The 12358-nt window shown below is 30.6% G+C and overlaps 1 protein-coding gene across 1 annotated transcript in view; it reads left to right on the forward strand.

The window, feature by feature from the left end:
* LOC145239988 (uncharacterized) overlaps positions 1–12358 on the forward strand; it is a 104008-nt gene that overhangs the window by 15893 nt on the left and 75757 nt on the right. The window contains exons 4-5 of the mRNA XM_080103571.1: positions 7359–7466; positions 9826–9924. Coding sequence (XP_079959697.1) covers positions 7359–7466; positions 9826–9924 — 207 coding nt within the window. The remainder of the gene's footprint in view (positions 1–7358; positions 7467–9825; positions 9925–12358) is intronic.

The following is a 12358-nucleotide window of genomic DNA, read 5'->3' on the forward strand; positions in this document are numbered from 1 at the left end:
CCCTGAGGCTACGCAAATGAATAGCCTTATGAGGTCCTACGTTTACTGTAAGAATATGGACACTGATATAGAAGGCACAGTAAAGTCGTGTAAGGGATGTGCATTGGCTGCAAAAGCGCCCCAATACAATTTAGCCCATAGCCTAAAGCGGACCACCCATGGCAAAGAATACACATAGATTATGCAGGCCCACTGGATGGAAACTATTATTTAATGGTGGTAGACAGTTTTTCAAAATGGCCTGAGGTATTTCGATGTAAAAGTTCAACAACAGATTTTACAATCAGTGCTCTTCACGAATTGTTCACTAGGTTTGGTGTGGTTGATTGTCTAGTGCCAGACAATGGCACACAATTCACTTCAGCAGATTTTAAAAGCTTCTGCGAGGATTTCCAGGTTAACCACATAATGATGCCAACCCATCATCCCCGATTGAACGGTCAAACAGAGAGTTTTGTAGACACGCTGAAAAGAGCCCTGAAGAAGGGTAAAGGAACGCCCTCAGAAAAGGCGTTACAACAGTTTTTACAAGTTTACCGAATTGCACCAAATCAAAGAATCCATCGAAGATGTCGCCAGCAGAGTTAATGTTCACAAGAAAAATTGGGCCGGTCTTCGAGAAACTTTTGCAAAAACAAGTAAAACCGTCAAATACTATAGTTCCTAAAAAGAGGTATTTATCTGGGGAAAAGGTATTTTTCCAGGTACACAAAAATAATAGTATGATGTGGGAACTAGGAAAGGTCCAGAAAAGGATCGGGCGGATGGCCTATATTATCGAAGGTCCAAGATTCACGCACAAGAAACATTTAAACCAAATTCGAAAATGGATAACAGATGACGAAAGACAACCTTCAGCTGAACAAGAAGAAGTAATGGACTAGATATATGACACATTCGACTTGGTAACACCACAAGCAGCCGGACAATGCCGGTCCTCCAGGAAAAAGAAAATGACTGACCCAATAGAGATCAACTCCAGGAAAAAGAGCTATACGATCATCCCAGGGGTAGCAGTATCAGAATTTTTGTAGGAATTTTTGACACCCCTAACACGAAACTGCGAATACAATATAAAAATATCGTAATTTCTCTGTTAAAAGTGGGTTATTTATTTTCTTTATGGATTATACTTCCAAAATAAACTATTACAGTTGTTTTAAAAGTAATAGAAATTTTTTTTTTGTTTTTTAAAAACAGCAATGAATTTTCTGAATTCAATATTTTTCAATTTTTAAACTTTAAAAATCTATCAAAATTTTTCTATTGATTCTATTTTTACGATATTTTCAGGGTCAATGTGAAATTTTATGTTCTTTCCAATAAACCGAATATAATATTTTAGATAAACGTTTTTTTTTTAAATTCCCCCCCCCCCCCCCAGTGTCACCCATTTTGAAATGTCTATTAAAAAGTAAATAATTAATTTATGTCGGGGAGTTTTATATATCACAAATTGAAGAGAAAAGGTCAATAAATAATATATTCAAATTTAAAACAAAAAAAAAATCGCTTTTTTAGAAATTTACCTGTAAAGTCCGAAGTTTAAAACCTTATTTTATAAGAACACATTGTTTTTTTTTTTGTATTTTTTTGTCTTTTTTTTTTTTTTAATGAAACCTTGGTCCTTGCTCCTTTAATTGAAAAAATAATTAGGGCTTGAATTACATTTTTCGAGGAGTTATAAGCTTGGAAAGACAGGGGGTCGAATAATTCACGCCTCTCATTTTGAAATGTCTATTAAAAAGTAAATAATTAATTATGTCGGGGAGTTTTATATATCACAAATTGAAGAGAAAAGGTCAATAAATAATATATTCAAATTTAAAACAAAAAAAAAAATCGCTTTTTTTAGAAATTTACCTGTAAAGTCCGAAGTTTAAAACCTTTTTTTTAAAAAAAAAACACATTGTTTTTTTTTGTTTTTTTTTTTAATAAAACCTTGGTCCTTGCTCCTTTAATTGAAAAAAAAAATTAGGGCTTGAATTACATTTTTCGAGGAGTTATAAGCTTGGAAAGATGGGGTGGAATTATTCACTATTTTCACGAAATTTCTGACACTGCTATCCCAGGGGAATAAAAAGCTCGGAAGGGGGGGGTGTTGTGGGGTACAAATTACCCCTATTCGAGTACTAAGTGGAATCAACCAGTCCTATTAATAACACTGGTTCCAGAGACTAAATGGAGACATTCATACAATGTTTAACCGCATGCAACGGACACGTTCCTCTCATACCACTTTAGAAGGGAGATCTGATGTTACCTTGGATTGAACAAGAATCAACAAATGTTCCACATTGCCAATACTTTTATTGTCATCGAAATAGATGAAAACGCCCATTTTTCAGTCAAATCGATTGATTGCTTGCTCTAGTCAGGGACCCACCATGGGGTACCAGGAAGAAGCTTTGCTAATTGTGCATAAAGGAAGAGCCTAACGTTCAAACACACCAGAAGTTGGCACTCGCATCTACCAATTGAGGTATGGAAGTACAAAATTGATAAAATTTTCAACTATATTTTATGTTTATTTTTTCACCCCCTTATAATAAAAAATATGTAAAAATATGCAAACATTTTTCTCTATTAATTTTTTATTTTTTAATGACATATTTCAAATAACTATGTATGTTTATTTAAGTTAATATGTTATATATTTTGTCAAACTATTTAGATATTTTAAAAATTAGTCCTCGCGCAAAAGCGCAGGACACAAAATGTTTTAAATAATAATAATAGAATAACAATAACAAAATCTTTCGCTGGCGAGGACTACTACTGAGCATAACCAGTTATACAGTCCTTTTGAAATTTTCATCTCTATTTTTCTCGTTATCTACTGAATATTTTTAATGAAACCTATATGAATTCCTTATTAAATTGTAAAGATTTTCTATTCTGAAAGAAGTTTCAAAAATTTAATCCAAAAAAGTTATTTTAAAGTTTTTGTTAAAAAAATTCAGATTTTCTCATTATTCAGACATGTATGAGAAAGAGAGAGTTGCAAAAAAGAGTTGTGGTGTGAGGAGAATTACAAACTGAAACAGAGAGCATATTCAGGCCTGTAAGAGGGGGTTGCAAAAATGAGTTGTGGTGTGAGTATATTTATTTACAGAAACATGAAAAGAAAACAATGAATGTTGTCACATTTTTTAATTTTAGCAGTTTCAAAAGAGTAAATGTGCAACAGAAAATAGTTTAACAGTTTTAAATTGTGAATAGTTCACATATGTTAAAAAAACATTGAATTCAAACAACATAATAAATATGAAGTGATATAAATAAAGTATATTTAAATAAAGTACATTTACAAAAAAACACATAATTGTATTTAAAAAAAATTAAAAAATATGTAAATATGTTTGAAAAATATATTAACAAAAAGTGGAAGTATTGTATCCGTTAAATATAGTTATTTCAAAAAATGTTTGATGAAAAAAAATTAATTGATAAAAAAAGTTTATATATTTTAATTATATGGGGGTGAAAAAAAATAAACATAAAATATGTTTGAAAATTGTACCTATTTTGTATCCATTTTGTGCTTCCATACCTCAATTGACACATGCAGATGTCACCTGCCAGTGTGTTTGAAAGTTAAGCTCTCCCTTTATGCACAATTACCGAAGCTTCACTTACTTCTCTGCAGTGACTTAGTCCACAATATATTGTAGTCTACATTGCACTGTAGAAAACCTACTATTAATTTTATAAAATTATTTATTATAATTAATTTTATAAAATTATTTATTATAATTCAATTGTGCTGTAAACAGAAACATTAATTTTGAATGGCCCCTGTCTTATCAAAGAAGCCACTGTTGATTTTATATGCCCTTCTGCTTGTGTGGTGATAAAACTTCTAAAATAAACTTGTGATATTAGGCTGTATAAGGGTGCTAAGTTTGGTCAAAATCACACTGTTCCTTTTTTAATCAGATTTTTGATTATCGATTTTCAATTATTATTGGAGACATTTCAATACTAAACCTATCTAAGAACACTCCTAGACACTTAAAATACATTTGTGAAAAATTTCGAAAAAAATTGGTGTAGCCATTTTGGAGTCCATAAGGAATGAACTCCCATACACACAGACAAAATATCTATATAAGTAGAAAAATATATACTAGAAGAATACTCGTCCCAGGACAGGTAAAATTAATTCCTCTTGCAAAAGTTTTGCACAATTTTTATGCCCTCTTAGAAAGATTAAAATCTAAGCCTTATATCTAGAATCTTTATCCTAAATTTAATTCAAATCCATTATATTATTTTGATTCTAGAGTAGGTCTGAAATTTAAGGCTTAAGCTTAAGGGGTGTGAAGAAAAAAAAATGAAATTAAGGAAATCTTACTTAATTAGTGTCTAATAACTCTAGATCAAATTTAATGCAAATCTTAAATATTTGAATTTCCAAATGGAAAGCTGTACCCATATTATACCCCCTAGAAACTTTTTAAAATGCTTCAAAGAAATAAAAACTTGAGAAATATTTATGAATTGAAGTCTCATAACTTTTTTTTTTAAATAGCAAAATTTTTAGGCATTTGAATTTTTATTAAAAACTTTCACATCCTCTTTGTTACTTTTTACATAAAATCTGAACTGAATATAGTACACATTTTGACCCTTTATGCCTATTAGCTGTGTTCCAACATTCTTAATGGTCGGTTTATTAGTTTAGAAGCTATTTTTATACATAGAAATATGTAAACATATACACATGTCTATACACATAAAAGTGACCTTGTCTGTCTGTCTGAGGAACGGTGCCTATGAAACTCCTCTGTTAATTTTTGGTTTATGGACTTGAAACTTCATATATGAGGGATTTCGTTTTGTAGAACAAATTCGATTTGGTCTTTACCTGGTAAAAATAGCCGTTAAGATGTCAAAATTAAAAAAAAAAAAATGGAATTCTTTCAATTTTGACCTTTTAGTGATTTTGGAGACTTGATAAGTGGTGATTCTTTAGTAAAAGAAAAGTATTTTAATCATTAGTATTTTAATTAACTTATTAATTATTTTGATTAACTTATTAATTATTTTAATTAACTTATTAATTATTTTAATTAACTTATTATTTTAATTAACTTATTCATTATTTTAATTAACTTATTAATCATTTTGATTAACTTATTAATTATTTTAATTAACTTAAAACAAAATAATTATTAGTGACCAGTGTCATCATGCATGCTTGTTGTTTTCCTCCAAGGACTGAGGGCGATTCTATTAACTGCAATAAAAGCTACCTGACATGCTCTCTTAATATAATTCTATTAATTCTAAAACAACACATTCTTTAAAAAATAATGGAGTTATTCAGCCAAATGCTCATTTCATAGATGAAAGGTCAAGAGAGAGAGAGAGAGAGAGAGAGAGAGAGAGAGAGAGAGAGAGAGAGAGAGAGAGAGTGAGTTTCTTATGGTTTAAGCACATGGCTTAATTACTTACCATTTTTTTAAAACATCTTACAAACACATGTCTTCTTAGTCAGTTGGTTTCACTATCAAAGTTGCTTCTCATTTGTAAACTGTTGAGAGTTGCACTTCCTATTCTCTCTCTATAATCATATTTGATACTAAATTCAGCTAAATATAATCAACCGTGTGTTCTCTACAGCAACGTCAATCCTTTGAACACCCTTCATGGCTTTTTGTCTGTAACATTTCTTGTTTTCCAGCATGTCAGATCTCAACCACGTATTAGCTATTAGATGTACTCCAATCAATCTGCAACATGTGTAAGGCAAGATGCATCTGGATAGGGACTTTAGCCTCTTGTGGGGATTATCCAATGAAAAGCAACTCTAAAATATAGTAAAAGTTTGAATCATCATTGTTTTTTAAAGACATATTTAAGCGGCACACTGAGGAATGAATTAACAGGGAATGCTTTTAATCTTGGCGCTTACAAGAAAGACAATCAGGAAACAACATTCCTCACTATCTCCCCTTATATATAAGTACATTATAAATACTATTTCTGAAGATCAAAAAACAACAATCAACCATTTTGAATTTTTTGTGCATTTACACATGTCCTCACACATTTATGGGTTCTGTTAATTAGTGTGTCGGTTCAAAATAGCATTGTCATCGCTAAACATGCAGATTAAGTGCACTTATTTTAGATCCAAACATTTCTATAAGTCAATCTTTTTTGGTCTGTCATGATGTTTTGTTTAAAATAGTATTTTTGGTGGTCTATTATACTTCAGTTTGAAATAGAATTTACATTAGTCATTTATATATAAGTTTGAAATAGCATTTTCAGTGGTGTGTCATGTTTCAGTTTGAAATAATATTTTCATAGGTTTTTCATGCTTAAATCTGAACTAGGATTTTCCATGATCTATTATGCTTAAGTTGGAAATAGCATTTACATTAGTCATTCATGTCCTACATAAGTTGGAAATAGCATTATCAATGGTCTATCATGTTTCGGATTAAAATACCATTTTCAGTGGTCTTTCATGCTTAAGTTTGAAATACTATTTATAAGTTTGAAATAGTATTTTGTTTATTTTAATGCTTAAGTTTGAAATAATATTTTCAATGGTTTGTCGAATTCAAGTATGAAATGGCATTTACATTTATTTTTTTTGCATATAAGTTTGAAATAGCACTTTAGTTAATCTATCATACTTAAGTTTGACATAGCATTCTCAGTGGTCTGTCACATTTAATTTTGAAATAGCATTTAGGTTGGTTGTTCATATATAAGTTTAAAATAGCATTTTTGATGGTTTGTTACACTCAAGTTAGAAGAAACATTTTTATTAGTCGGTCACATATAAATTGAAAAAAGCATTTTTATTGGTCGTTTGCATATAGGTTTGAAGAAGTACTTTTATTGGTCATTTGCATGTACGTTTGAAGAAGCATTTTTATTGGTTGTTTGTATATAATTTGAAAAAATATTTTTATTAGTCATTTGCATATAGATTTGAAGAAGCATTTTTATTGGTCGTTCACATATAAGTTTAAACAAGCATTTTTATTGGTTGTTTGTGTATAAGTTTGAAAAAAACATTTTTATTAGTCATTTGCATATAGGTTTGAAGAAGTATTTTTATTGGTCGTTTGTATATAAGTTTGAAGAAACATTTAGTTTGTCATGCTTCAATTTGAAATAGCATTTTTGTTGGTCCGTCATGCTTAAGTTTGATATGGAATCTTTGTTTGTGACTCGCACTAGATTTGAAATAGAATTTTTGTTGGTTGTTCACATATAAGTTAGAAATAGCATTTTTTTATCTGTCATGCTTAAGTTTGAAATGGCATTTTCATTTCTCAGCTCCCAAATTGAATAGATGTATCGTAATCATATCTCTTCTTGTTATTTTATAGGAAGGTGAGACACCTTTGATCAAAGCTGTCAAAGTTCAAGACATACAAATCTTTGAAATTATTTGGAAGTTCAGAAACAGCAATTGCTTCATTGATCATGCAGACATGGTAAACAGAATTCTTTTAATTCGTTTTTATCTATTTATTATTTCTGAAATTATCTTCACACTTCTTATTATATTGCAAGGTTCTGTATATAACTTGGAGGTGTGTATCACGAGTGTATATAAAACAGAGATGTATAAACGAGGAGACCAAACCGTGTCTATGTAATGTTTATTACATGGTATAAAATGTTCTAATGAATGTGTGTATACACATTTGTATATATGTGTCACAGTCATCTATATGATGTGTGTATATACCTGTGTTTGTCTATGACCGTCTAGCATTGTGATCGTCTAATTTAGAGTTCATTGTGTGTGTATGTACATTTAAATACAATTTATGACAGGACAAGAATATATTTTGGGGTTTCAACACCCGGCCAATCGGGAACATGTCTGGTCCATCTCTGGTCTCGTTCAACAGAAAGCTGCAATGGAAATTCTTCCCAAGAAAATGGAAGATCCTTGGGTTTTATTTTTGGTGACTTTTTATTCTAGAGTGTTTTTTCCCTTTTTGGAAAGTTGCAATACTGATTTTGCCATTTCTGATCCCCTCTACTTGGAGCCATCTTAAATCTGAGGACCGTCTCTGTCTCTTTACTCTCTTGTGTATATTCAAATTAATCTTTGCTATGACTTAATTCAAATCATATCCTTTAACATGTGACTTTTTGAATCCCATTTTATTGGCCAAATTTATTGTTTTTATCCTTAAGTTTGAAAACCCACTGTGCTTATGTTCACCATATTCTTTCTTTGTTATTGTTTCTAAGTTAACCAAAATATTTTACTAAACATTCCTTTGTTTCAATAACATTCTCTCTGCATACCTTTTTCTACATAAGTTACAAAACAATAATAATGTTCATTATCTAACATTTTACTTTTTTAATAATAAAAGTCGATGTTTTAAATCAATCATCAGCAAGGCCACTCGATGTTGCTCCAGCATAATCAAACATTTTGTCAATCGACAATACTTTTATAAACTTATGAAAAACAAAAGATATAGGTGAGAAGATGATTCCAGTTTGTGAAGAAACTGTTAGCATCAGACCCCATCAAAGGCTTGCAAAATCATTAGATAATGGCATGAGTTTATTGCGAGAAAAAAAATTCTATGTAGACATGAAACATTTTTTTCTTAAATATTATTATATGAGGAATCTTTTTGAGTTAAAATCTATTGAGAAATACACATTTTATATTGAGAAATACATGCTTTAAATATGTAAACATTAAGTAAAGAGTAACAAGTTATCTAAAATCGCCATCATTTGGGCCATACTGGATAACTTGTTTACATTAACCAATGTATAAAGACAAAATTGCACGATTTTTCATGAACGGATAAAGGAAAAATCCATTTTAAACTTACTCTTACCAGACCAAAATAGTATCAGGAAATGTAAAATGAATCAAAATGAATTATATTCATGCCAATAATATAGTATGAAAAATTAATGAAAAAATAGGCTAACCTAAATCAAATAGTGATGTCAAACTAATTGCCATTTTGGTCTGAGTTTGAAAATAAAATCTGACTGACTTTTTATATGTAAAGATTAACTAAAAATACTTGTTCTAAAATAGGAAAACTGAGTTCTAAACAGAACAGTTTTGCATCACTTTTATGTCTCCTTATGAAGATTACAATCAAGGTATAATGCTACTAAGTCTTATGGATAGAATCCTTATTTGAAATTTGATAAAAATCTGTTACATGATTTTAATTCTAGAATCCGTCTAAAGTTTAAGGATTTATCTTAAGATGTCTTAAGAAGAAAATGAAATTTAGGGAATCTTGCTTAATTCATGTCTAATGATTATGAATTGAATTTAATGCAAATCTGAAATATTTCAATTTTCAAATGGTAGGTTGTACTCATATTATGTAATGTAAAAAACCCTTTAAAATACCCCAAATAAACTAAAATTTGAAGAATATTTATTAATTAATGCCTGATTCCTATTCTTAAAATTTCACAAAAATAGGAAGTATTTGAATTTTCACAAAGGTCTTTCACCCCATCTTTGTCGCCTTTACATGATACTAATATAAAGTAAAGCCCATATAGACAGCTGTGTTTTAAAATTATGGTCGACTAATTAGTCTAGGATTGAATCCTACACATAGAAATGTATAAACATATTCACATATGTAATTTTATATAAGAAATAAGCGCTTTCTGACATAAACATACAAAAACGGCATTTAAAGATAAGATAGTATAAATTTTGCATATACTTTCAGCTGTATCTTTTTTATTACAGATAAAACTCCATTTTATTAAGATTAAAAAAAAAAAATCTTGCATGCATTTCAGCTGTTTTTATTTGATTCCTTGTGTTGATTTCAGAAAGGTATGACTGTCCTTCACTGGGCTGCAAAAATGCAGATTTATAAATGTGTCCAGGTTTTGCTTCAAAACGAAGCGTCTTCAAACATGTCTGACAAAGTAAGTAATACCCATTCATGTGGAATTATTTTAATAGAATACTGTTGTGGGTTTTATGAACAACCACAACAACAACAATAATAATAATAACAATAATCACCTAACTACCCCCTCCCGCCACCACCACCAAAAAAAAATATTGTAGTGTCAGCATCAACTGGCACCACACCAAATGGTCGAGGAAGATAGAAAAACTGAGGAGAGAAAGCACTAAATAGACCTCTATTGGATGAGTGCAAAGACGACCAGGACCTTGAGGAAGCTTATTACGAGGGCTATGAAATAGAATATTCTTCTTATTATTTTGACTCTCGAGTATATATCTGACATAGTTAGAAACAGTTAATCAATTGAAAACCACATCACTCTATCTAAAATCATATAAGATATTAACTGATATATACTCGAGAGTCAAAATAATGAAAAAATATTCTCTTGTCATAGCTCTACTTATTACCACCTAAATTCCAGTGAAGACCAATTGTCATTGCCAGCAAAAAGTCAATAAACAGTGGCTATTGTTATGATGCATATTCATTTACAGAGGTTATCAAGAGAGATGGAAACTACTTCTGGGGAAACTTGTTGTCACCTAGATTTCAGGGAACACCACCAGTTGTTGTCCTTGAGCGATCTCTGATGATAATCTGCATGAGTACAAATAATAATCACCAGACTCGACTGATACCACATGAAATTGTAGTGAAAGGTCAAGAAAGATGGAAAAATAGAGGAGAGAGAGAGAGCACTAATCAGACCTCCACTGGAAGGGTGAAAGAGTACTGTAATCTCGGAGAAGCTTATCATCCTTCAAATTTCAGAGAAGACCAATGGTCCTTCCCAGCAAGAAATCAATGGTAAATGGCAAAAGTACTGTGATCTATCTACATTTACAGATAAATTGAAAGGAGGGGGGGGGGGGCTTTTTACTTCAAATTTTTTTTTTTTGAAATTACATTTGGTTTATGGATCATGGTGAAATAATAAAGTTAAATTATTTTTAAACACATTTTTGACATGTTGACTGTTTTATACGTTCACCTAATGACTTAAGAAAGAAAAGATGCCATAAAAAAATTAATTTAACCTGAAAATTCTACAGTCAAAACCCTATAAAATAAGATCTCAAGTTGGAGGGAGCAGTCCATATTTATTCAGGGAGGTTATATTGTGTGAAAAATAATATCATGGAATAATAAAATAAACCAATGATGGCCTGAGCTGAAAAATATATCCAAGTTCTGATGATTGATGTGACAATAGTAGTGGATTTTTTTGAGTGAGTAATAGTTAGGTTGATTTCTTTAAGTATGACTGTTTTGTGAGAGTCAGGTAGGTTGGAATTAATGTAGGAAATTCTGAAATCGAATGAAACTGATTAATAATTTCTGGAAACATACATCAGTTATTGGCAGAAAGTGTGATCATATTGGAATTATATATAGCGGCTGTTTTTTTTTAGTCTAATGCTGACTGGATTTAAAGGTGAAAATTTATTTTTTTATTAATATAGTAGATAAAGTGTAGTTGTCTGTATGTGTGTATGTCCAACTAAAAGTAAAAAAAAAAAACTACAAAGCAAATAACCACAAAGTTGTATTTTCTTGATCAGCATTGCCATGAATGAATAATATTTTCAATTAAAAGAAAATTATTCATTATTTAGAGATCAACTGGCATAGATTTCATTGTGGGAGAGTTTAAGTCATTTTATTCAGCCATTTTATTATGTACTAAAGGAAAGTAACTGATTTTTTATCAGTGAGTTATTTCTCTTATGTCAACTCATTCTATGAGAAATCTATATAAAAGAGAGATGTCGATGTGTATGTATGTCCAGTTAGAAAGGAATAGGTTAGGCAAAATAGAAAGAAGATTGTGGAGAGGGAGAAGAAAAAAGGTGAGGTGAATAGATAGAAAGATAGACAGACTGATAAAGAGAGGTAGAAAGAAGTTTCAGTAGAAATATGTTACACATTTGTTCCGGGCAACACCTGGTAGCCCTGATAATATATAATAAATTCCACAGCCAAACAACATCGCAGCCCACAACTCGAGTTTCGCCCTCATTTAGGCTCATCAGTTAGTTGTCTAACTGATGAGCCCAAATGAGGGTGAAACTCGAGTCTTGGACTTCCGGTTCTTTGACTGTCATGGCTCTTGTGGGCTGCGACGTTGTTTGGCTGTGGAATTTATTATATACAATCTCTCACATTCTGAAAATCATATATATATATATATATATATATATATATATATATATATATATATATATAAAGTGATCTTGTCTGTCAGTCTGTGTGCAGAACAGTTTCTGTCAAATTACTCTGTCAATTTTTGGTCTGCAGACTTGAAACTTGATATATAGGAGATTTGGATTTGTGAAACGGATTCAATTTGGTTTTTAGCCAGTAAAAATAGCTGGTAAAGGGGT

This window comes from Euprymna scolopes, chromosome 2, assembly GCF_053919585.1.
Source record: "Euprymna scolopes isolate OS-2025 chromosome 2, ASM5391958v1, whole genome shotgun sequence".
NCBI lineage: Eukaryota > Metazoa > Mollusca > Cephalopoda > Sepiida > Sepiolidae > Euprymna > Euprymna scolopes.